This window comes from Corvus kubaryi, unplaced genomic scaffold (genome assembly GCF_017639235.1).
Source record: "Corvus kubaryi isolate FWS band 111438036 unplaced genomic scaffold, C.kubaryi_AGA036_p1.0 37396, whole genome shotgun sequence".
Classification (NCBI taxonomy): domain Eukaryota; kingdom Metazoa; phylum Chordata; class Aves; order Passeriformes; family Corvidae; genus Corvus; species Corvus kubaryi.
This window is the reverse complement of record NW_024581135.1, coordinates 14,314,464-14,339,674: the sequence shown is the minus strand read 5'-3', so window position 1 is coordinate 14,339,674 and position 25,211 is coordinate 14,314,464. Positions and strand designations below refer to the sequence as shown.

Sequence of the window (25,211 nt, the reverse complement as noted above, 5' to 3'; positions counted from 1 at the left end):
AAACCTCTCATGGATAGTGGCAATAGATCTTGAAATACTGGATTGCTGTCTGTGCAATTCAGTGTCTCCTCCTCTGTGGTAGAGACCTTTTCCTCTTTTGTTACTTAGCCTGTGGGTGGGTAGGAAAGATTTAGGAACTAATAAATGCTCAGTTTTGGGGAAAGAGCAGGATATTAGGTGCACTCAGTTCTACCACACTTGGTTTTTTTAATGTAAGACACTGTCCATACATTTTTTGGTAACAGGATGGGCAGCCTTAGCTAGCAGAATGTTATACCATAGGTCCTACAGTAACTGTATGAATTTCAATTGTTTCTTCCTCCAGTTTGACCCCCAAGCTTTTCTTTCACTAGCAGAGGAGTAGAGGTTTGAAAGACAAGATACTTACTAAAGAGCAGATATGCTGAAAGAGGGCTTCTTTGTAGTTCCTGCCAGTTTGCACTTCAGTTGTACTTGGATGTCTCACATCCATTGGGTAGCCAGTGACTCTTGTTCAGGAGGCTGGTTTATACACCCTGTCACTGGAGGTGCTCAGCAGGACCCTTCCTCTGGCACTGGGGAGTCTCAAAGCTGGAGAGTCACCAACTCTGCAGAGGTGTGACTGACATCAGACAGGAAATACACACCTAGTCAGCAATTGCCCAGCTGTTTTGTGTGATGTCCTCTCTACCAAGTCAGTAAGGGATTTAGGTAGCAATTTGCCAAGATAGAGATATCCGTGACAATTTACATGGGCAATCCCATGGCAGCATTGATCTTACCAGTGCGGAGTCAAAGGTGGGGACATGATTGCTTCCTCACACATATTTTTCCCTCAGCACAGATCATTTGGTTGTTGTTGTCCTCATTTGTTCTGAAATGGTCAGATCATCTCCAAGCTGAACTCTCAAAATATGTCTGTTAACTCAGAGACTATTGATCCATGCAACAAAATCCAGGGGTCTAGATTTCACCCTCAGTCACTAACCTTCAGTATACTAGTTTTCTTTGGACTTTTCTAGATCCTAGCATGCTCCACAAAAACAGTTGGAAGGGACAGACACCATTTGCTACCTCTTCATCCATGATGAAAACAAAAACCACAACCAAAGTAAAACCAGTCTGCTCCTCATGACCAGCGGGACAGATGGTATGGCCCCAAGCACCAGAAGCTACGTCCATCTGGGCAAGATGTGTAAGATGGCCTTTCAACATTGTTCTCCCCCTTGCTCTCAGACATCTAATAGGAGGGCAGGAAGCACTGGAAAAGATTGCTTGAGATTTGTGGGAACCTCCAGTACTGGATTTTTTTTAAGAACCTGTTAGAAAACATATGTCAAGAACAGGTTGCAGAGAGATGATCCCAGTTTGAGAAGGAGGAACAGATTAAATGCTTCTTGATATCCAGCCAGCCTCGATGTCTTTGATTCTGATCTCTCTTTCATCTGTGCTATCTCTCGTCATGTCTGTAGGACAGATATGAGAGTTGGATTAAACTAGAAACTGGTGATGGTGCCAGCATAGGTATTGCTCTGCTATGAAGTCATCTACAACACAGACATCTGAGATCAGGAACCATGAAGGGAATGAGAAGTGAGATGGGGACTGTTCATTTGATTAACTGCTCTCTCCATGGTCCATGAGAGGTAAATCCAGGAAGCTGGCATAGCGAGAGATTAGCAGAAATGCAGTTATTGAAATGCACAGATAAATGGAATGAGGACTCAGTTACTGCATGGAGAGAGTAGCAGCTTAGAGCTGGGCTGTAAATCCTGAGAGATACCTGCCTGTTAATTAAATGACGGTCCTTGGAGGGGAAAGGAGGGATTTGCCTCTCTCTCTGTCAAGGTGCAATTAGGGGAAGTCGACATTTGTAGAATAAGGTGTCGTTTGGGGTCAGGAGGACAGGAAAGCATCTCCTGTTAAACAAGGAGGAACTCTGCCAGTTAATGAGAGCATGTCACAGAGTAGGCTCAGGCATCCCCAGATGGGCTCCGAGGGAGAAACGTGTCCCAGGAGGGCCGTTAGCAGGCTGTGTGCGCAGGGCTGTGCCCATAGGGTTTGTGTGTGCTGGCCTGCTTGGGATCACACAGGCAGGCTGTGAGGCTGGCATGCTGGGGGATAATCCCCAGCAATGCAAAAGTAATCTGATCTGCCTCTCCTTGGATCACTGACTGATGGGCACTCCTGCTTGGTCCGTGGCCAGGTCCCTGCTCCCTGGCTCACCCTGCCTCGGTGCTGACAGCAGTGCACTTCTGCAAGCACTAAATCCTCGTGCTCTTTGAAGCTTTTCCTGCTCTTTCCCTGGCTGGTCCCTGATGGTATTTGCCTTCATGACTGCACTGCAGCTCAGCAGCACAAGGCAGGCAGAGCAGGACCATTCATTCAGCCGACAATTCTTGTTGGCACACCATGGCAATCCATTACAGATCAGGAAATGTCTGCCTGCTGTTTTTAATCCTAGCTGCCAGAAAGAATAATCAGAAGCATCCAGCACGTCTGACAGCATCTCAGCACAACCATAGGTAATAACATAAGAAATCAATAGCCAATTAAAACTGATCCACAGCATTTGATCTTTCATAGTGCAGTGGGAATAGTAATTAATGGAGCTTCCTTGAAACAGTGACAATTCAAGCTTCCTGCCAAGACTAATGGGGTTTTGTTTGAAATGAGCTTTGCTTCCTAGAGGAAATGCCAGGCTGAAGTAGCCTTGGGGTGTTATCTAGCCAGGTCACTTGGGCCCTCGGCATTTAAAGGATTTAGGAGTCAAAAGTCACAGTGAAATAAAGAGAAACTGAGAAATGAGGTGTCTTCGGGGTCTTGGTCTTCATCTGTATTGATCCAATCCTCAAAAGGAAAGCAGATGTTTTCATTCAGGTCTACACAGTCCCCCAAAGTACAAAGCAGGAAGAATCACTACCGCAGTAGGGAATCAGTTTTGAGGAAGCACCAAACCTGCATGTTGGCTTGATGGCACCGTAAAGGCAGAGCACAAGGCAGAGAAGTTCAGCAAACGTCTTTGGAGGAGAGACTTGACAGCAGCCCACACAGCAAATGTGTGTGGCTTTGACATACCTGGAAGAGATCCGTGAGAATATACAGAAGTCTTCTGTGCCTTTCAGCTTGATGCACTGCTTGCCATGCTCTCCATGCACTTCTTACCCAATTTGCATGTAAACTGGACCCATCAGGAGCTAATTGGAGTGGCTAGATCCAGGTCCTATCTTCAGAGCAGGCAAATGGGATAAAGCTAGGCAGCAAAGTCACTTTTTCTTCACCATGAAACCCCAGTTTGCAGACATTCAGCCACAATGTGCACGCTTGAAAAACCACTGAGCAAATCACTGATCTATCAGCTGTCCAGAGGCTGTATAGACAGGAACGGTCCCCACAGGGCATATTATGGGACTCTCGATCCAGCTGGGCAGGGTCCCTCCTGGGGAGCAATCACTGTGGGCCCTGTAGCTGGGCCAGCAGCAGAAGGAGCAGCGCTGCAAAGCTGATCTGACCACCGACTCTTTGGCTGCTATCCAGGAACAGCGGATGCTTGGCAAAATTGAGACAAGCCACCCCTCTGCCCCTGAAAGATGGGACCTATTTTTATCTACTGTTGCATTGATTGTTCCATAAGAGAGCAGAGGGGCAGCCAGTGTGTGTGCATTGCGTGCTCCCAGCAGCAGGCAGGGCTGCAGGGGCTCCGTGTGCCCACAGGGCCCCAGCGCAGCTCCGGCCGCTCTCCGCAGAGCCAGCGTGTCGCTGCTGAGCAAAGAGACACAGCTTTGGACCCTGTGGCTCTGAACCCTCTCCCTCTTTGCAGGGAAGGAACTTGGCTTCCAGCACAATCAGAGCAGCACCTGGGCTTTCACACGTGTGCGTTCAGCTCCACACTCCTTCTCCACATCCATCTCCAGTAGGGTCCCACTGTTGCAACAGGGCTCCAGAGATGTATTTTGTCGTGAATAACCATATGGTGCTGTCTGCTCCAGTGGATCAGTGTGTTTAGCATTTAATGAGGGCAACATAATTAACATTTTTTGAGGGAAAAAAGAAATTCTTTTGCCTTGTGAACTGCATCTTGTGCTTTCAAGTGTGATGCATTACAATCAGAATGGTGCTTCCCTGTCACTAAATGCCTTGCCGAAATCAAGTGCCTGGTGTCTCTGGGTTAAGTTTCCATATGTGGGCAGAGGCACGAACCCTCACCTGCCTGTCACAACCTCTACACTATGGCAGGAAATTCCCTTGTAGGCATCTGGTAGGATCTCCCATGCCAGCTGCACAAATTGTGCTATCTAGTAAAGGATGAAAAAAGTCCTCAGCTCTGTGCCAGGCTGTTTTTCCCACTGCCTTCTGTCCCATCGCTCCTCCTACTACAGCCTGCATCTTCACAGACACATTACTCCTGGAGGTGGGAAGCTGTGGTCCATGGCAGGCTGTTGTGGCTGTAGCAAGAAAATTCAACTCCATGGACAAAGATGAGACCACAGGAGGGTAACCCCCATGAATAGTGAATGAGGCTGCTTTTGGTGTGTCCCCAGTTCAGTGGGAAGCCAGAAGCAGAGGTAAGAAGAGATTAATATGAAGCCACATTAATCAAGCTCTGGGATCACCTCTTAGAGACTGATTGATGATGGCTACCTACCAGCAGAGCCATCTTTCAGCCCAGATACAACAGGCTGTAATGAAGAATACTGCAAACAGGCCCATGGGCTAAGTTGCTAAACTTAATTCTTCCTGAAAGTTACTTCCTGAAGCAGTGCTTTTCTTCCTGCACCAAGACCCACCAATGACATCCACAGCCTGAGTCCGTCTGCCCCATGGCAGAGCGGGGTCCACAATATCCGCACTGTGCCAGGTGGGACAATTCATTCTGCTCAGCCACAGCCACATCAAGGACTTTTCTCTGTTCTCCAAGGCTCTTCTCCAGACCTTTGCTGCAGGCTTAGCCACTCTCAGCTCCTTTTACTGCTGTCATACTTGTGAGCTCAGCATTGGCAGATCCCATAGGTGCAGGAAAACCCTTACCTGCCCCTCAGCCTCCATCAGAATTCACTCATCTGGATATTGCAGCCATAACGGTCTTCAGCTCTGGTCAAAGACCCTTGTATATTCAGAGAAGCAAGGATCAAGTTTTACCTTCCTCGAGATCCTAGCTAGTAATAGACCAGAAATAACACACCCTTGTCCTCTTGGCTCCCGCCACCTTCGTTAATTTTGAATAGTGCCTCTGTGGGAGAGGTGAACGCCTTTGCAGGGGAGACATTAGGGTGAGACCTGTGGGGACACTGTCAGGGAGCAGAGAGAGGCTGCAGCACCCAAGCTGAAAGGCTTCTGGAAATCTCACAGAAATCCTGGGTTTGCAGTGAAAGATTTTTTTTTGTCATGGCTGTGGAGGACAAAGCAGCACAGGACAGGCTGCACCATGCTGTATCCCAGGATGACATTATCCCAACAAAAGGCTGGCCAAATTGCACCATGAACACCTTCTGCCTCACATCCTTGGGATGCCTTCCTGCACGTTGGAGGGGAAAGATGCCCACATCTCACTCCAGTGAGGCAGTAGAAGGAATCACAATGCACAGGCCAGTGTGTGACATCAGAGGCACTCTCAGGTCCATTAATTTAGCCCATGTACCCTACATTACCCTGGGGGATGGCAAGGGTGATCTGTACTCACCTCTGTGTCTCTTCTAATTGGTTCCTATTCCTCTTAGTGGAACAGCACTTAGGTGACTGGAGTAGTCTGGAGGAATTCGGCTCAGACAGGACCTGCATCTCCTAGAAAATGAAAAAATTGTGAAACTATTCTCATTTTTCCTTACAGAATTTCATTTGCTAATAAAAGCAGAGAGGGAGGCACTAGTTCTACCTTCAAAAAGCAAATGTCATGTTTTGATCATTCTTGAACAAAGCATTCTGATTTAACATTTAGAGATGACTGCTCATGCTGAGTATTTCAAATTCAGTGTCAGAATTTGGAATACAACATTTAAAAAAATTCCGTTCCAAATGAAACATTTTCACCTGTCTGCAAATAAACGTGTGTTCCTCCATTCTGGAGAACAGTGCGACTTTTTCAGGTCTCACTCCAAGCAAGTGTGAAGGCAGAGTCCCAAGCCCTGCACAGCACAGTGGTGTTGTCCAGCTCTCCTAAAGGAGTGTCCCTGGATTGGCTGAGGATTATCATGATTGCACAGGCAGTGCTTTGGTACATTAGCTATGGCATAGGAAGGTTCAGGACCCAGACCTGGAGGAATGATTTCCATTGTGCAAACATAATGAAGTGGAAGCCACATGCTTTTTCTCTTCTCACCATGAGTGTTCAAATCCATGGACTTCTGCAGGAAATGTCTGGAAATCTGAAGGTAGAAAAGACCCATAAAATCACCTAGTGATTTTATCACCTAGTGATTCACTGGTGAGACCAGTGAATTTGGCCAGTGCTCTGTTCAACCTGGCTTGAAATAATAATTTACTCCCTTCTTTTAAAGACCTTGCAGTATCTGTCATGCACACAATGAGTGTCTTTCACGTCTTGAACAAAGCCTTTTCATGATGTGGGGTGTTGCTGTTATATCCATCTTAAATTAGGAGAAAAATGGTTCCAAGAGGATCTACCCAGTCCTAGCTACAAAGCAAGGAGGGGAAAATTTAAGAGAGCAAGAGGGTGTGTGAGTACTGCCTCCAAGCTCTATCCCTCCTGTCCTGGCACAGTTATGGGTAGACTCACAAGTGGGAAATGGTGCTGGAGCGGCATGATTCAGAAGCAAGGGGTTGTTCTATTGGTAGAGCTCCCATCTCTATTTATTTAGTTGCTTTTTTCAAGAAGAGACTCATTTATTGCTGCCTGCATAACTATAGACTGCCCTTTAATCCTCTGCTTTATCGTGCACTGTGAATTAAATACCACAGGAGTACAAGAGTCCTTTAGGGCACAACATCCATTTTGCTGTAGCTGTCCACAGCCAGCTGAGTTTGTAGGAGTACTTCAGTTTATATTTTCTCTATTGCCTGAGCAAGGATTTCTTTGGGTTTCATTTTACTTGTTTTCACTGTTATTACTTATTTTGGTTTAGGGTGGTTTTTATCACTGTTTTGAGGCAAGGGGTAAAAAAGTACTGGTCTGGGCAGTTCAGGAGGAGGAAGTTGTGGTGGTTGGTAGCTTGTATGTTTACAGCTGGAAGTACTGTGGCATCTCCAGGGCCATGGTGTTGCTGTGTGTAACTTCAGGGGTGAGTCCAGCTCCTCTGTCACATTTCCACAGGACACCTGATGTTATTTTCCCCTTGCAAACAAACCACGTGGGAATACTGAATGAAATGAAACTTCATTTCCATTGGACACCTCTTGTCAGCTCTTTAATTTTGCCAGCATTTCCTCATTTTGGTTCTTACCAGCTCAGCCCTACAGGGTCCAGCCTGTCTGTTGTGGGGGACATGGCTGAGCAGGGCTGCCCTGGGATGGGGGCAGCACCTCAGAGAGAAGATGCATTACTTTGCAGACATCAAAGCTCCCCAAATGCTCCTACAACACCCTGCCCCCAGCTCCCATGAGTCAACTCAATTCATCCTGCTGGATAAAGCCTTCCTCCTCCCACAGCTACAAATGCCATGTCTGTGGGGTGGACTGCTCCCACTTCCACGAGGAGCCCATGGCATCCTGTGCACACAGGAATCACTGCTGCATACTTGTGTTACATGAACTTGTGAGATGCTGCAGTGTCACAACCTGGAAATTATTTCTTGCCCTGTAGCTTGGCTGCATCCTGCAAAATCACACTGCTGCCTGGGGGAGGGATGCTGCCAGCTCCACACCAGGCACTCCCAGCAGTAATAAAAGTGCTGCCTATTCTCCCTGGCCCCCACACTCTGCGCCAGGATCACTCACCTGGTGGAGCAGCAGCTGTGGGGACTCTCTGAGGTGCCAGCACGCTGGATCCATCTCCCACCTGGCAGAGCTCTTGCTGCCTCTGGGGGTGGGTGTTAATGGCTGCAGAGAGCTTGGGACACAGCGTAATCACCTACCCAGGCAGGACCTGCTGCTGCCGTGGCTCTGCCAGATGGAGTGGAGGAAGCAGGGAAGGAGAAGGGCTCTCGCTGCACTTGCGGGGGGTCCTGGCTCACCAGGGGCTGAGGAAGCTTTGAGGCACAGCTGCCTTTGAGCGAGGGGAGACGAGCTGTAATAAACACAAGGTTTTCTGGTTAGTCAGCAGTTGAAGGTTATGGGCCAGCCTGTTTGTGCTGTAATGATCCAAAATGGAAGGGTCCAAACCTCCATAAAATACTTCCTCAAGTCTGGGAACAGCTTCTCTGTGCACACTGGTGGGAGCTCTTCCCTGGCCATGGAGGTCTTAATCTCTGAGGGGCTCAGTTTCAGTTTTGCTGCAGTCGTGGCCCTGTGGCCTAGGAGATCCAAGCATGGCATCCCACTGCTGGGAAAGCTGTGTGGCAGTGAAGCCTCGCTACAGTGAATGCACTTAGCAGAAGGACTGTTCTGTCTTCCCCAGATCCATGGGTTCCATGATGGCCATGTCATCCAGTGATCAACTGCACTCAGCAGAGTCCAGCCATGCAGATGTCCATCCAGACATCCCAGTTCTGCTGAGCCAAAACACAGTTCAGATTCATACACAATCAGTTATTTAGACATTAAAAAAAATGTGCATTCAGAATGATTGATAAGAAAATGCCTGATTATAATCAGCTAATTATTTTTCCATATGTTAAGCATTCACTCGAGCTCTAATCATTATGAATACATTTTCAATTTATACTTTATCTCATTCAATGCTGGCAATTGCTAAGTTTGCACACCCTCCTAGTACAGTTCCAGCATTATTCATAGCAGACCTTTGCTAGATGTCTTATGGACTAGAGAAATATCGCTTGTCTGGTGTCTTGCAGCTTCCAGAAATGTCTAAAAGACAGCACCAGATGTTCCAGGTTAACCATTATGAACTGCTCCTGTATGCAGAGTAGACTATTCAGCTCTTGAAACATTCTGGGGACAAAAATTATATTTTGGAGGGTGGAGATGACAATTGTGAAGGAATCTATACTTCCTATTCGATTTCCCCAGAAAGCAAAGACTCCCTGAAAGTCTGAATGTATCAGTAGTTTTTATGGGAAGTGACTGTTTATTGAAAGCATTCCTGAGCTGAAGAAAAGTAAGATATGAGGATAATGGACTGCAGAAAAGCAGCAGCAACAGCCCCAGGGGAGCAGAGCAGCGAGTGTCTCTTGGGAAGAGAATCTGAAGGATAAAAGAGCTGTGAACAGCTCACAGCTGCCAAAAGGGATGATACTAAAGGCACAACAGCGAACTGTGCCTGTGCAGGGGAAAGCTCAGAAGCGTGGGAAGAGAGCACTGAGGCTGCATCAGGAACTCTGAGGACCCAAAATCAGAAGCTGCAATCACACAAAAGGAAAAAAGAATAACCTTCAACTAATGAAAAGCCTCTAGAAATCCCACATGCATGGGGACCTGTCAGAGTTGAAGCCCAAGATGACCATCCAGAGATTCAAAAGGCAGAAAGAAATGGGTGCATAAGCATATGTGAAAAAGAACAAGGCAAGTCTAAGAGCTCAAATAGTATTTGATACACAAAGGGCCAAATAGTTAAATGTTGCTTTTGTTTCAGTCCTCAAAACTTAACTAAAATAATTTTAATGAGGAGAAAGGAGCCCAGGGCAGAATCTGGAAAGAACAGCCTCAAAAATATTCAAATGAGTTAGCTCTGTCCTTGTCAGCACGTCCTAATGAACTTCAGAGGAAGCTGCAGAAACAGTGGCTGACCCATGAGCATTTCGTCATCAGGAACTTGAGGAGGATGCAGGAGGTGCCAGGAAGCTGGGGAAATGCAAGCAGAGTACTTAGCTTTAGATATAGTCTCTCACAGATAATGAAGGTAGGCACTAGGATCAAGGGCAAATCAATTTAACTGATTCATAGAAGGATATTGAATATTTTTTAGCTAACCAATTGGTGAGCACAGGAGTATAACCAGGTGTAATTTGGAAGGGTAACTGTACTAGTGGCTAAGAAGGAAGCTGTTAGTTTGTTGTGCTGTGACTTGGACAATGCTCTTGGTGCTTTGCCTTTGGATTCTCCTACCAGAGAAGCATGCTCTAGATTAAATAACTCTAATGCAGGTGTACAGCCAATGGAGAAACTGCTTTCTCAGTAGTTGTGAGTGGTGTGCTGTAAACTGGAAACACATTTCAAGCAGAGAGTCTTTTGGACTCTGCTCTCTTCAATATTTTTATTAATGACTTAGATAATTAAATAGGATGTGCTGTTACAAAATTCACAGATGACACTAAGCTTGGAAAGGCTGCAAGCACTTAGGAGGATCAGATCAGCATTTCAAATTTGAAATTATCTTGGCAAATTGGAGGAATCAACAAGATGTAATTGAATAAGAGAAGTGCAAAGTATTACCCTTAGGATGAGAAATCAGAATCCCAAACACAAGCTAGACCAGGCAGTCACACTGCTGAAGACAGCAATTCTGTGACATATCAGTTTATTTCATCAGGGAATCAAAAGGCAGGTGAGATGTTACAGTGCTGATTCTGCGCCTCTCTGGTCTGGGGACTGCACCCTGCTGGGGAGCTCACTTGCAGAAAAAGGGGGATGAAATGAAGAGGTTCTGGAGATGATGAACAGGATTGAGGAGAAGAAGGACATTACCTCATTCCCAGCCTGGTCAGCTCCGGGGCTCACAACTCTCCTGCAAATCAGCCCTAGTGCAGAGTCCCATTGATGCCATGATGTTGTTTTCGATTACAAAACTACCTCTCCCTGCTCCTCAGTTCACCCTCTTCCTCCTTTCCTGAAGAGCACAGCTCTGCAGCCTTGAGTGTCAGCCACAGGAACATCTAAGTATGCCAGGTTGTTCAAAGAACTTGTCATACTCAGCTGGAACTGACCTGGGCACAATGGTGAGGGGTGCCAGATACTAGGTACCCCTGTTCCTGTATTTCCTGGAACAGATCCTTCTGGCTCTCTTTTCCTGGTTTATCATCAGCCACTTTCCTGCTCTTAGGTCAAGATAAAAGGTGAGCAAGGATGGAGCAAATAGGATAAGATTAAGGCAGAAAGATAAATGAGGGCTGAGCTGGTGGAGCTTCAGAAACAAAAGTGGAGAAATTTGAGATTGTCACAAAAGATAAAGGAATTCACAGAAAGGGAGGGAAGGGTTTGTGTATGCAATGATGTCAATGGAGAGAAAGCCTGGCAATGAAAGTATTATCTCCCAGAAAGCTTGGTTTACCTTGGCCTGAGTCACCACTGCTGCGGAAGCAAACATTAAGCTTTGATCACAGCTGCCATAATCTTCCCCTGACACCCAATAATGAAAGCAACAGAAACAGGCTGAAGCATGGCAGCTGTCTGGCTGAGATGAAATTGCATTTGAAAAGGAAAACAAAAAGGCAAAGTGATGTTCTGCTGAAGGTGGAAACAAGAGGTGACAGGACAGGGGCTTTTTGAGAAGGTAACTGGCTGGAATGGACTGTCATTTTTCCTCCTGTAGATGAGTGTCTGTGCAGGGGTGAGGTGCCACCCACTGTCAGCAGAAGCCCTGTTTTGGTGGTTTTCTTTACTGGCAAACAGGTGAAACGGATCCTGCCCCAAGAATTTACCCGTTTCTTTCAAGAGAGTGCATGGCAAGTGTTGGAATAAGAGGAAGGTTAATTTGAGGCTGAAAGTTCTGGGGGAAATATCACTTGGCAGCATAGGCTGACCATGTTCAGGAGTTCACTGCATGTCATTTCTGGGAAACTGCTGCTCCAAAGTTACTTTAAATTGGAGGCTCACAACCCCCTGGGTTAATCTCACGGGATGGTGGTACAGCAGCTGATCCCTGCTTCCCCATCCAGAGACATGAACCCAATTCCCTTGTTACATCTGCCAGTGTTCTTCCAACAGCCCTTCTGGCCCTTGAGCTGAGGACCTTTCTCTTGATCAGTTTTCTTACAACCCCACTGACCCAATTCACCTCTGTCTCGTCTAATCTCAAGAGACTGCAGCTTTCAGAGATTTTCAAATCAAGGAATTTCATCCAGTGCTGGTCCAGCCAGATCTCTACATGAGAAAATGGGAATGAGAGCAGCACATCATCAGTGCCCACATTCCATGGGAGTTTCATTTCACCAACACCACAAACTAGGGATTTCATGAACAAGGCAACAATCTGGACTAGCAAGTTTTGTGTACAACTCACAGAAATTTTCCTTCTGAAGAGGATGGTTTTCACAGAGGATCCACTGAGAACAGATTTTTTGAAGCAGAAGAGGGCGAGATAAAATGGAGAGGATTGGAAAAGGACCAGGACACTCCCAGTATTCATCTGAAGCTGTGATACAGACATTTCTCTGTTTAGAACTGTACAAAGAGAGAAGTTCACACCAACATGCAATCTTACACACTCAGAGGATTTGGCTTATGGAATAATAGCTTCTAAATGGACACCTTGAGTTGAATACAGTCCTTCCTGAAGGATTTCCCACCGAATTCTGGCCTTTAAATTGAAAACTTCACCTCTGTCAACAAGAATGATTCTTGAGGGAGGGGTGTTTTTGTTAGGGGATGCACAGAGCTGAGTGTAGGAATTCAAATCTAATTTATCCGAGGCAGACTAAATTTGTTTTGATGAGAGCATTAAGCATCCTGAAGCTTGATATTAACTGATAGACTCTTGCTTGCTCTTGGCACTTCCTCTTGTAAATGAATCACTGTTACTTCCGCTTCCATGCCCACCCCTCCACTTGGTTCCTTCTTAATTTTACAGCTTCCTGAACTTGACACTGGGAAATCGATAAGTAATTTAGAGCCCAGTAAATACAGATGAAAACAAGTTATTTTGTACTTTTATAAATATTTGGAAACCAAAACTATCTAAGAAAACAGCTGCTCAGTTGACTCAGCAACCCATCCATCAGCATCACACAGTTAATTGCATAAGATCATAAACATTTATAATTAGAAGGCAAACAAACAAGAATTTTATAAACAGCCCTCTTGAATCAGGCTGCGTGTTAAATATTTGTGATAAGGTAATTAAGAATAGATTTACAATCCTGGCTCGGTGTTTAATACTTTGTAGAATGGATTTGATTCTATGGAGAATGTTCTACAGCCAAAGAGAAAACATTTGATTTCGCCTCTTTTATCCCAGGCTTAAAGTGGTCTCTGAGAAACACTGGCTCTGTCATTATCAGAGTGGAATTTCATTCATTACAGATCAGACAGCTCATTTAAATATATGTCTAATGTCCCTTGTCATGGGCTGATCCACTTCAGGCCTGCTTCAAAGCTCTGTCTCTGTGGCTGGATCTGCATACAGGCTTTCTCTAAGTCCTGCTTTTTATGGTTGATGCTTTGATCAGACCACGTCAGAATTCTCAACCGTGTTTCAAAGCAGGGAGGAAACCCCACATTTTTCTGTTATGACATCACAGGGTTTGGTTATGAAAAGCCAGCAGCACTGCAGGGTTACAGCTGTGCAATCTCAGTGGCCTGTAGGATACAGAGTAGAGCTCTCTCATACTGTAGTGCCCTACATCATTCCCTATCCCAAAATAGTCAGATCTGCATACAAGCTATCCAGTGGAGTTACTTCTACAGCCAGTGACCAGGCTCAGCACCCCATTTCAGTGAATGTGAGAGTCCCCCCGAAGCTCATCTGTGATCAGGTCAGCAGGGCTCCTAGTTATGCCTTAAACCAGGGAGGCTGGAAACTCAGTCTGTAGTGAAGCAGTGATTTAAACACTTTAGCATCAGATGCTGACCCTAAGAAACCAAGTGGCTGCATCCCATCAGTGAATGATCGGGAGATCAGCCCTAAGGGTAAGGTAACCTTCAGATATTGTGGGGTCTGATGAAGCACAGGTTTATTCCAGTAATCATCTGCCATCAGAAACTAGAACTATCTGGAAAAGGTAGGTGATGGGTGAAGCTGTAGCATTTGATTAATCAGAAATAGCTGTAAACCACTTTATTCTGTGGTGCCCATCATCTCTCTACACGTCGTTGGTCAAGTCAGCCCCTTTGTTTAGGCACAGTTTTGATTCTTGTGAGTCTTTTGTTCTTGTATTTTTATGTTTGCAACTGGAAGGCAAGAGAGCTACTCTTCTTAGAAATGTTTTTGATAATGATCCAGACCCAGAATGGTGAAACCATCATCATGAAGGACAATGAAGCCATCCCTGTGCTAGCTCACCCAGTCCTACCTTCTGGTCTGGCTTCAGTTCTGTGGGACACAAAGGCACTTTCGTAAGAGACAGATGGCTGCAAAGCAAGGACACTCAGAGCCCCCTCATTGCACATAAATCCCATTCTCTAGCAAAGCTTGTGAGTTATATTACAGTGTGCCAGCTAAGCCAGTCTACAGATGTTGCAGCTTCCTCCAGCCAGTGGAGAAGAAGACCTGTGTTGCAGCCACTAGTGCTTCCGAAGAGTCTAGCCACAGTCTGGCAACTCCAATAATAATAGCAGAGCTTAATACTTAAGTACTGTCATCATCCAAGCAACTAAAATTATTCAATTCCTTAGTTCTCTTGCAAGGGTGGGGAGGATGATGGAGATAGCTGGGAGACAAGGTAACTGCTGGGTTACTGAAGGGCCTGAGCTGCTCCTTCTCTTATGAACACAGAGACCATTAGCAGTGCAGTGTCCTACAGCCCAGAGCCATCCCCAGACATCAGCTCTGTGCATTTGGGTGGGCAGCAGGACACAGGCACTGCCTGCACACTCTGCACACACTGGGAACTCCTCTGCCCTTTCTGTCAAGCGTGCTGAGCTCCCCCTTGAAAGGAGGCAATGACGTTTGATGAGGTACCTGCTCTGCAGGTGAGCAAAACTTTGCCTTGGGTAACAAACTACTTCAGTGTATAGACAGACTTTTTTTCCACTCAGTTGCTGCCTCTGGCCTCCACGTGTGTGTCTGCTCTGCTGCTGTATGTGTGGGGAGAGATATGGGCTGTGCACACACTCGGCACTGGTGGGGAGAGATATGGGCTGTGCACACACTCGGCACTGGTGCAGCAGCCGTCACTGCCACGTCAGCTCCAGTTACACCCCCTCCAAACACACGTCTGGGCTCAGTGAATCATGCCTATGCAGCATGCAAAATTAGACCAGTGAGAGATAAACCTTGGGCATTTGTTGGTAAACAGATACTCTTTTGCTGTAAGAGCATAATTCACTGTGCTCCATTTACGATCCATTTATCGATGGCTGAGATAAAACTGTAATTCCTTTAATTCAGGGAAAAGGGGATCCAGAAAAGGAGGAGCACCAGTGCTCTGCCTGTAAGTAATTAAAATACAGGATTTATCATTGAAAAAGCATTGGCTGAAGGAGAGCTGAGCTTAACCAGTTAACTGGGGGAAGATGCTGGGGTAGGTTTATGGTTCTTTCTAAAGTTTTGTTTGTGTTTTATGTTTATTTCTTCCCCCCTTCCCTCCAGGTCTAATAATACACGAAGGGCCCTCGGTTTACCGGATTTTTAAACGGTGGCAGGCGGTCAATCAGCAGTGGAAAGTGCTGAACTATGACAAAACAAAGGACATGGAGGAGCAAAAAACAGGGACCAGGACAAATCAGCGCCCCTCCTCCCAAACCACCCACTCGTCCTCTGCTGGTGGTACAGCCACTAACTCCGCTCCAGCCGACAGCGGGGCACGGGCTGCCGGCCATGCCACAGGCACCCTCTCTGACCACCACTGTGCTTATACCATCCTGCATATACTCAGCCACCTGAGGCCTCACGAACAGAGGAGTCAGTCTAGTAGTAACAGAGAGCTCGTCATGAGAGTCACGACGGTCTGAGCCAAGGAATTCAGGAGGCCTTAACACGAAGCGGAGGAGACAAAGAACTCATAAAGCAGAGGAGCATGGTGTGCCTTTTTCTTTCTCTTTCCTTTTCTTTTTTCTTTTTTTTTTTCTTCTCTCCTTTTCTTTTTTCAGTAACTGCACAAGATATAAGAAGCGGCACCTGGCCAGCTGAGGAAAAAAAGCAGGTGGAGGGAGAGCTGCACACTCATGCTAAAGAGGTTAATGTTTTCCAGCCTGTTTAAAAAAAAAAAGGAAAAAAAAAAGAAAAAAAATAACAACACAAATCACAAAAAAACCAACAAAACAAGTGCAATACAGACTACAAACTGAGTAGGCAGAGTTCTGGGGAAGCAGAGGAACAGACAGTTTAGCATGTCTTACAAATCCTATTACCTGGAATAGGTAACGCTCTGTGCACACCCCCCGTACACACACGCACGCGCACACAAACACACACGTAGTGTGAGATTTATGAAAACGTGGAAGGGAACGAAATATTTGGAGTGGTTTTATTTTCCAGACTCCGATTAACCAGGGCTATGAGTTGTTTTGTTTCATGAGTCACTGGAGCCTTGTTTAATTTACCATGGGGTATCTGAAGTGAAATGGCTGGGGATTTTTCAGTATTGATTTACAGAAGAGAGATTGAATCATCTCACTAAGAAAATCTTAACAAAATCCAGGCATACCCAAATTTCACCAAAAAGCCTGTTTTTTTCATAATGTTCCTGACAAGGTTTGTGAGGGTAGAACTGGGAGGGGGGAGGGCGCTCCATGACCTTTATTCGACGTATAGGCATTTTTGGCAAATTTTGTACAAACGTTCCGCAGGTGTTTCAAGCACAAGTACTGGTGTGATTCATGCCTTCGTAACCCCAAATCCAGCATCTAAACCTTGCCACCCACACACATCATTTTCCATGCAGACATTCCAGGTTAATTTCCTTCCATTCTACTCCAATCACAAGAAGCTGACCCATCTTTGGTGGGTTTCTGCTCCCTTGCTGATTCAGACACTCATGCATTTAGAGATGTACTTTTTTGTTTTGGTGTCTGTATCCCTGCTGCTCAATTTGCAACAGTCTCACTCAGTCTTGTAGGCTGATCCTTTCACATCCAGTCTGTTAGTTTATTACAGAGTCTATTCCATTCAATCATCCAAAAGAGAGTTAGTCTGAAGAGGGAGCACAGTTGCTGACTGACTGTGTAGCACTTCTAATAAGCCTCCTTCTCTGGGATATATCCTCGAAGGTATCGGTTGCTCTTCAGGAACATTCTCTTTCAATGCACAATGGCTGAATCATTTGTGGATATTAAAGGGACACTGTCAAGTACTTTTTAAATAGTTTTTAGGGTTTGGGCTTTTTTTACTCTCCATTGTTTGTAATATTCTCTTACAAGCTTGAAAATAAAATTTCTTTCCCTACCGATTTTGTCCTTTTCCATTTGGGCACGTATGGTTCTCTCCACTCACCCCATTCCTTTCACCATCCCTGTCCTTCTCCTCCCCACCTTTCTTCTGCGACAGAAGGAAATCCGTATTTCTGATTTCCTGCTGACTGTCCTCATTCTATGGAGGGTATGTCCCAACTCTACGGGGTTGAGTTATTTTGCAGCTGCCACAAAGGAAGCATAAGAGCAGGAACCCTAAAAATATGGAGGTTAGCTAATTGAGGAGCAAAAGCTCAGCTATCCCAAAACAATGACCCCATAGTGATCAAGCCTGAACCCAGCTCCCCCCAAAATCAAGATAAGGACTTCAGCCAAACTGCATCCATTTAGCAGCAGTGCCAAGCAACGTTGCACAATGGCTGAATGCAGCTGCCCTCCATCATCATACCAGCACTTCTCACAGCTTCTGTGGAGACAGGGAAAATGTGGGCTACCAGCTCCTATGGCAGCCAGGCTGTCACAGGTCAGGTGTTTCTGGACCGGAGAAGGTGTCAGACTTCAGCCTCTGTGTTTGAACATGGCAGCCATTCTGCAACGTTTAAGATGCAGGTTAGCAGCTTAAGGCAAGGTCATGTTTTTCACCTTGATTACTTGACAGTGTCCCTTTAAATATCAGAATGCAACAGAACAGGTACTTCTCTGGCAGAGAATGTGGGAGGTGAAACACCGTCCAAGAAAGTCAACTTGCTGAGGACCAATGTGAAACAGCATGGTTTCTGAGGCCACTGTACCTTTATCTGACCAGATTTACTATCTACCAAAGAGTGCTTTTGGCAGAGGGGAGAAAAGAGATGGTGGTGGGCAGAGGGAGAGGGAAGGGGCAGTTCCAGTCATCTCTGAAAGTAGCTACCCCCAGAAGGAAGGTGTTACAATGAGTGATCTCTGGAAGAACTGCTTCAGTGGAGAGAAACCTGGCCAAAGCGAGCAATCACAGCAGCCTCTCACCCCTATGCCTGTTCTGGAAGCTGTCCTCATTCCAAGAGATGAGTAATAATAGTGTTTTTGGGGAGGGGGAAGCATACACAGATGAAGGGACAGCTGTCACCCATGATGTCGTTTCCCTCCCTGCCCTCCACTCATTTAAAATGGAGAAGTCAAATTCCTTTAATTTGGCTAACAGATAAAATTTTATGAGGTCAGAAGCACAACTTGCTGTGGAAGAGTGGTGTACTCTGAGCACACAGGACTCTGCATACTCTCACTCCAGCTCTGCCACTGACTCTGTAGCCTTGGGCTGTTTGGCTCAGTCCCGCCTCCACGCAAAGGGGGAATAACAATACGTACCTACCTCACAGGGGTGTTGTGAGAATCCACGTTGGTAAAGCCTGTTGAAGTGCTAAGTCTACCACCGGTAGCCACGAAGTGTGTGGTGGGGGTGAGCAGCGCTGCCCTTTTGCTGGTTACAGTCTGAATCACAGCGGGAGTTCCATCGGCCTTCTCCTGCTTGGAGACCCTCCTTGATCTGAAGCGGAGGCTGTCGTCCGAGTGCCCTCTCCTCCATTGCATGACATTTTAAGCGGCTGTGAGGTGCAGGGTAGTGACAGACATGAAGTCCTACTTGACCAGGGATTTGCTACAACGTTTTCTATATCTGTGGGGTTTGTTGGTTTGTTTTTTCCATATATTGTGCTTAGAAATAAACTTTCCACTTAGGGCTGGCGGTTTGGGGTCTATTCTGTTGCATGGCAATGTATACAAGTCTTATTGTCTGTCTTACTGTGCAAATGATCCCGCAGCCCAGTTTCAGAGATGGGCATGGTCTGAGCCTTTTCACAGTGGCGTAAGACTCAAAAGCCTGTCTAGACTGTTTAATATTTAAACAACACTATGAACTTGTCAATTGTATGTGTTCTGTGCAATACGAAGCATGTCATTAGCTGGCTTGATGGGCAGAGGGGCTAAAGGAAGGTCAAAACTTGTTCAAAGAGCTTCATACATGTGCCAGCATGGAGCCAAAGGGCTGCCACCAGCAAAGCAAACTCGGGGAAGCCATTGGAAACTGTTTTCAGAGCAGTTTATTCCAGAACAAGGTACTTCTGAGTTTACAAACTTCTAGGCTGCCAGCCTGAGAGAACAAGTGCAAATTTAGTGTGGGGGTTGGGGTTTTGAATTCCCTTTTTCTTTCCTCCCCAACGTTTTGATGGCAGAAATACTGACGAGGATCTCTTCCTTCCATAGCACAGTTCTCTCATCTCCCACAATCTCCTTGTGCCGTCCCCTTTGTGCTACTATGCAGGACTTTCAAAGGTGCAAATGGAGACAGTACGCTCCCGAGACATGAAAAATAAGTTCTGTATTGGTGATTCTAGCAGATAGAAGAGATGGGGCAGAGCCATGCTACAGAGGCATCTCTTCTTCCCCATGTCTTTCTTCTGGTCATGTCTGCTAGGTCCCTGAAGAGACGTTCTCTGTACTGTGTTACAAAGCTGTCAGATCACCTTCCACTGACAAACAAAGCTTGCAGAGTTTGGCAGCTGTTTCTCCCAGTGGAGAAAATTCTGGGTCCTATCACTGTGGAGACCCCTCAGTTCTTGGGCTTTGTGGTCCTCCAGCATTGTTTGGGGGTGGTCAGTGTGGAGGACTGTGTTCAGCCATCATCAGAAATCGTGTGTGTATGGTCCTGCTCAATCTTGTGATTTCTGCCAGTTCCCTGATTTTCTGTCAGCTTTGACAGGTCTTTCTGGTAATGCTTTTCTGGTTATGCTCTTCAGAGGTGTTTTGCTCTGTGTCAGTTGCCAATGCTATTCTTGCCTACCAAAACATCAGTGCTGGCCTCCAGCTTCCACAGCTCTTCCATTCTTGCCATCCCGTTTCTTGGTAAATACTCACTGCCAAGTTCAAACCCTCTTCCTCTGTGCCTGCAAGGGGTCAAGCACATGCTCTAACCCAAGGGTCATCAGAGAACACAGGGACTATTAAGAGTCTTTATCAATAAGCCAAACTCTATAACTCTCAGTCTTTGATATATATTTACTTTGCCAATCTCAGTGCCTGCTGTTAATTGGTTGCTACAAACAAACCACTAATGCTGGCAAAACCCATAAACCCAGATAACACTTGATTTCCAATTTAAAATGTAAGAAATTATGGGCTGTTTTTCAACCAAATTGGGTGTGTTCCCTGTTGTGGTTTCCCAAGCAAGATGATGAAGAGGTCCGTGTTTTACCTTACTATGATGAAATGGTCAATCCAAGGAAAGAGGAACTCAGCAGCCTTAGATTTGAGTCAAGAGAAGTGTCGGCTGTCCTGTTTTCACTCAGGGAGACAGGAAAATACTACTCATGCCTGCCAGGTCCCTGGCCCTTCTCAAAGCCCTTGATCTGGCAGCAGTAAAACACCAGAGCCAATGGCTGTAGCTGGAGGACAGTTCTGAAGGCTTTCCAGTTTTGAAGACCATCCTCTGTCCACAAGTGGTGGTCAGTCATTCAAGCATCCTCTCTTTGCTTTCCTTGAGAGAAAAATATTGTTTTGACTTAGCAAACCACTACTGCTCTTCAGTGTAGGATGAGGCTGCACCATTAGTACCTCCAACCTGTGGTTCATCCACCAGGATTCCTGTGCATCTCCTTGTGAGAATGCATGGTCAGAAGACCTATTCCTTCCTTTTAACTCTTTTATGTTGGTCAAGCACTTGGAGGAGAACAGTCAGCAGTGCAATTGCCTTAGTGACTACTGGCTGAGTATCCTGATCTCGCCTCCACTGTCACCTCCCCTGTGACTGCTCCTTCTCATTCTTGAGGCAACAGATGCCTCATCCCCTCTGCCATCCCTCGACTCTGGCCCTGAAGATCTCCTGAGCAGACAGAGAATTCCTCCCAGACTAGTTTTTAAGTCTTCTACATCCTTCATGTTTCCAGACAGGCAAATTCATTCCACTGATAAACAATGACATTCGAATCCTGAGGGGACAAGCAAGTGTAGGAGCCTGTTGCATTGACCTTCACCATTTCTTACATACTGAAGGAAATATGGTGAAAACACCAATTGGTTTCCTCCATTTGGCAGCAATGGACCAGTGGCTCTAGGAATATTTCCCTCAATATTGCAAGTCTGACATGCAGCAGTTACTGCAGGTAGTCTTTGATCTCACATCTATCATGTTGGATGCAAGGAGAGCAGAATGTGATGGTTCTGTGCTGTTTACACAAACATCTAACACTATCTTAGTTCATTATTCAAATTACCTCCAGGTCAGGGGGTGAATTTCTCCTTTGATGAAAGAATGATGTTTTTTCTTCCAGAAATGGAATTGCAAGATAAAATATATGTAAACATACACATATATATTTATAAATGTTATCGTGAAAACATAAAGAAGAGAAAAAAACCTAAATAAACCTGAAAGAATACTTGATTTTTTAATAAGTCTTGACAGGAGCTAGGGAGTTGCTGTGTGGAAAATGCGACTTAGGGTTTTACTTCAGGCAAAGAGAAGACAGAAGAGGGAAATGCTTTTATGCTACTTTCGGGCTATCTTTGATTCACACTCATTATTGTGTAGCATTTAATTAAGACAGAAGTATGTGGAAAGCAGACACTCAGCTCCAGCAGCAGGAAACAGACTAAAGACCCCTCAAACTTACCTGAGCCATACTCAAACAAGCACAATGATGCAAAAGCACAAACACCTGCCATCACAACTGTTTGAAAAGAGATGGATTTCTGAATGGGACAAGAACCCAGACAGAAATTCTTTTCCAAGCCACATTGTCAGTATTTTTCCCATATTTCTTATTTTGAAAAGGAAGAAAAAAAGAAAAAAAGGAGGGTTCTGATACCCAAGTCTTAAAGAAGTAAGTAACAGTAGAGAAGAGGTACTAAGGGAAGATGCTCCTTTATATGTTATGTTCTGCATCAAGATGTGCTTTGCCAAACAGAATTAGGACATCACATTCAGTTCCCTGATTGCTCAAAGAAAGTCTCAGTGACTGAGTCTGCTCAAGAAGACTTCCTAGAGTGTAGCCTTCTCCAGAGCACCAGAACTCCCTTCTGGATGGGATAGCTGGCATCAGGCTGTTTGCCTCCAGCTGCACTCCTCTGTGGCAGGATCACCACCTGTTGTTAGCAAGTCACTGTTGGGCAACTTTGATCAGCTGATATAGGTTATGATATTAATAATCACAAAAATGGCACATGCCCATCATGGCCCTGCAAGTGACCTGTCTCACCCTTTCACAGCTCAAGTTGGTGAGAGAGCTACTCTGCTCTTTGGCCTTCATCACAGGACAGCTTTTCTTTAAAATCCAGCCTGTCACACTTCTCTGGGAGTTTTTCTACTACACTTTACAGAGGTTCTTTTTCCTATAAGGATGAACAGACTTCTAACTAACCCACCTGATCTTATTTTCCAGCTAGAGAGACAAAAATCAATGTTCTCTGACCAGCTGATCTTAGTACCTGTGCTCTTAAAAGATTATATTTCCCCTCCCCTTTCACTCACTGCTCCATAATCTTCTCTTTCCTTTGGAAAGGGGTGATTCATTGCTACCAAATGGTAGAACATCTCTCTGAGATGGGACAGCCCTTCTACTCCTTGCTAATTGGCACACAAACCTTCCTCCCATCCCTCTAGACTGATGTGGCCAGCAGAAGCCTTTTTCATGGAGTTTTGCTTCTTGATCCAGAAGAGCAACTGCTTTCAAGCATCTCCTTCACTGCTGTCAAGCTGTGGGATAATGGCATGGGGAATCCTTTGTTTCTTAGCCTCAGGGTAACTACAGTGGATGATGTACCTGAGCCAAAAACACGGTGAGGACAAAGCACTTGTGTTTTAGATGGTGGTAAACCTGGGTGAAGCTTGCTCTGATGACAGGAGAGCAAGAATCTTTGTCAGCTTTATACAGTAGCAAATCAAAATGGCCTTGTTCCCTTGTGTTTTTAGCTCATATACATCAGCTCTCCATTATAAACAAACCCTTTTGTAGGCAGTGCAGGCCAGACCTGGGGAGGAAATCTTCCTCTTTCCAGAAGCACAACCAGCCCATAGCTATGCATCAACCCCTTCAGGACTTTTGCCCGTGAGAGGCTGAGCGCAAGAATGGAGGTAGCTAGCAGGGATGGCAAGAACACGTCCCTGGATCTTCATCCCCAGTGGGCAAATTTTGCATTTCTACATGTGAGTCCCCTTTGAAATCACTCCTAAGGCCTCCTTCACTACTACAGGGTCTGCCCAGGAGAGGAAGCAGTGTCTCTGCATGGATCCCCCAGGTCTGTTGCTGAGGTCCTCATTCAGGCCTGCAAGAATCACTATGTTCAGTGAAGGTTGAGATGAGTCAGTGATGTGTCCATGCAGAAATACTCTCTTTGAGACTGCTACAGAGATGTCTGTGGGGTTGGGAGGGAGGGGGTGGTTTTCTCCAGGGCAGGAAGCACGGGGAAGGGAAGGCTGCAATGTAAGAAAAAATCAGCCACAAGGGAGGGGTTGACTAAGAGGAATGACCATGTCGACTGTGTTACTGTCCCGTCATTCTCCTGAACCCAGAACGGAAACTTCCAAGTGCTCTTCATGAGCTTACGTTTATTAGAAAACTATTCCTGGGTGTTCAAGATTGTTTTCTAATGAAAATATACATAATAAAAAAATAAAATTCATGACTCTTGGTAATCTTTTCCTTTCCTCTCTTCCATTGTAACACATTGTGAAATTCACCTTCTTTCTTGTTTGTTTGCTACAAATAAAAGCTCTTTCTTTCTGGTCACAATCCACACAGGGTCTTACACAGTAAACTTTCATCTTCTCTTTACACATCAGAGGCCAAGACTTCACATAAGGAGATTTGAACAAAATTTCAGGGCTCAGCATGCATTGCACAATGTGTTAGCACTTTGACTTATCATTTGTTTATGGCATTAAACAGCAAAAATCATGTACCAAACATCACTGTAAGGTTCCTGTGTAGTGTCTTCCCTATGCTCAATGTTCAAGAGAGAAGCTTGAGGCAAGCATGGTAAGTACATGCAGCTATTTTCAGAGTACCCACCCTGATGTGCTGTGTCCTTCCCAGGGACTGCACAGAACTGCCCTCAACAGAGAACATCTGCTGTCCAAGCGGTGCTGGAGTCAACTTCTGCTCCAGGGCTGTATCTTCTACAGATTGCTGTGGGAACACCAGGACACAGGGAGTGCTCAGAGCAAGTGTGCACAGGGAAAGGGAGGACAGTGGAAGCAATCACCAATGACATGGTTGGAAGGGGATGGTAAGGAGCTAGGCTAGATCCACAGCTCCTCTCCTGAGTGCACATGGCAGCCAAGCTGTACCCCAGGACATCTTCTGAGGCTGCCCCTTGTTTCTGAGATGCCAGGTGAATGCCTAGAGCATCACTTGTCAAGGTGATGTGCCCAGAAGCCCAGTGCCATCAGCCACACAGCCCTCCTATCTCAGGAGGAAAGCAGGGACAGTGTTTCACCAGAAGATGGTCACAAGAAGCTCTGAAAACTGTACTTGTGCCAAAAGATCACAGAACTTTCCCATGCTTGCACATGTGAGGATTCTGCTCTGGAGAGTTAGGCAGAGTCTGTTCCTCATCCTTCCCCTGGAACCAGATAAGTCCTTCTCTCACTTTTTTTTGTTGGGTTTTTTTTTTAATACAGGTCTATTCCAGTAAGTCTATTGAAATGCAGAGAGAGACAGAGAGGGAGAAAGGAATAAATGGAGAAAAGGAAATAGGCAGGACAAGGAGGTGCCTGTAAAGAAACAGCTGTGCTAATCAGAAATGGGGGACTAAACAGAAGAAGAAAGAATATGACAGTGGGAGAAGGGTAGGACTGGTGGAGAGAAGGAAGATACGTGGAGTGAAGAGGTTGGTGGCAGCTATCAATTACTGCAGCAGTAACACTGATGGTTTGGAATAAAGAGAACAAGACAGGCCCTAGAGGATCCTCAGGGAAATGAGGAAGAAGCCATGAAACACAGGCAGACTGGACTTCAAGGAGCCCT

The 25,211-nt window shown here is 45.7% G+C and overlaps 1 protein-coding gene across 1 annotated transcript in view; it reads left to right on the top strand.

The window, feature by feature from the left end:
* MARCHF4 (membrane associated ring-CH-type finger 4) overlaps nt 1-23,865 on the top strand; it is a 104,065-nt gene extending 80,200 nt beyond the window's left edge. The window contains exon 5 of the mRNA XM_042040526.1: nt 15,455-23,865. Within this exon, the coding sequence (XP_041896460.1) occupies nt 15,455-15,816 (362 nt within the window). The 3' untranslated portion in view covers nt 15,817-23,865. The remainder of the gene's footprint in view (nt 1-15,454) is intronic.
* The last annotated feature ends 1,346 nt before the right edge of the window (nt 23,866-25,211 follow it).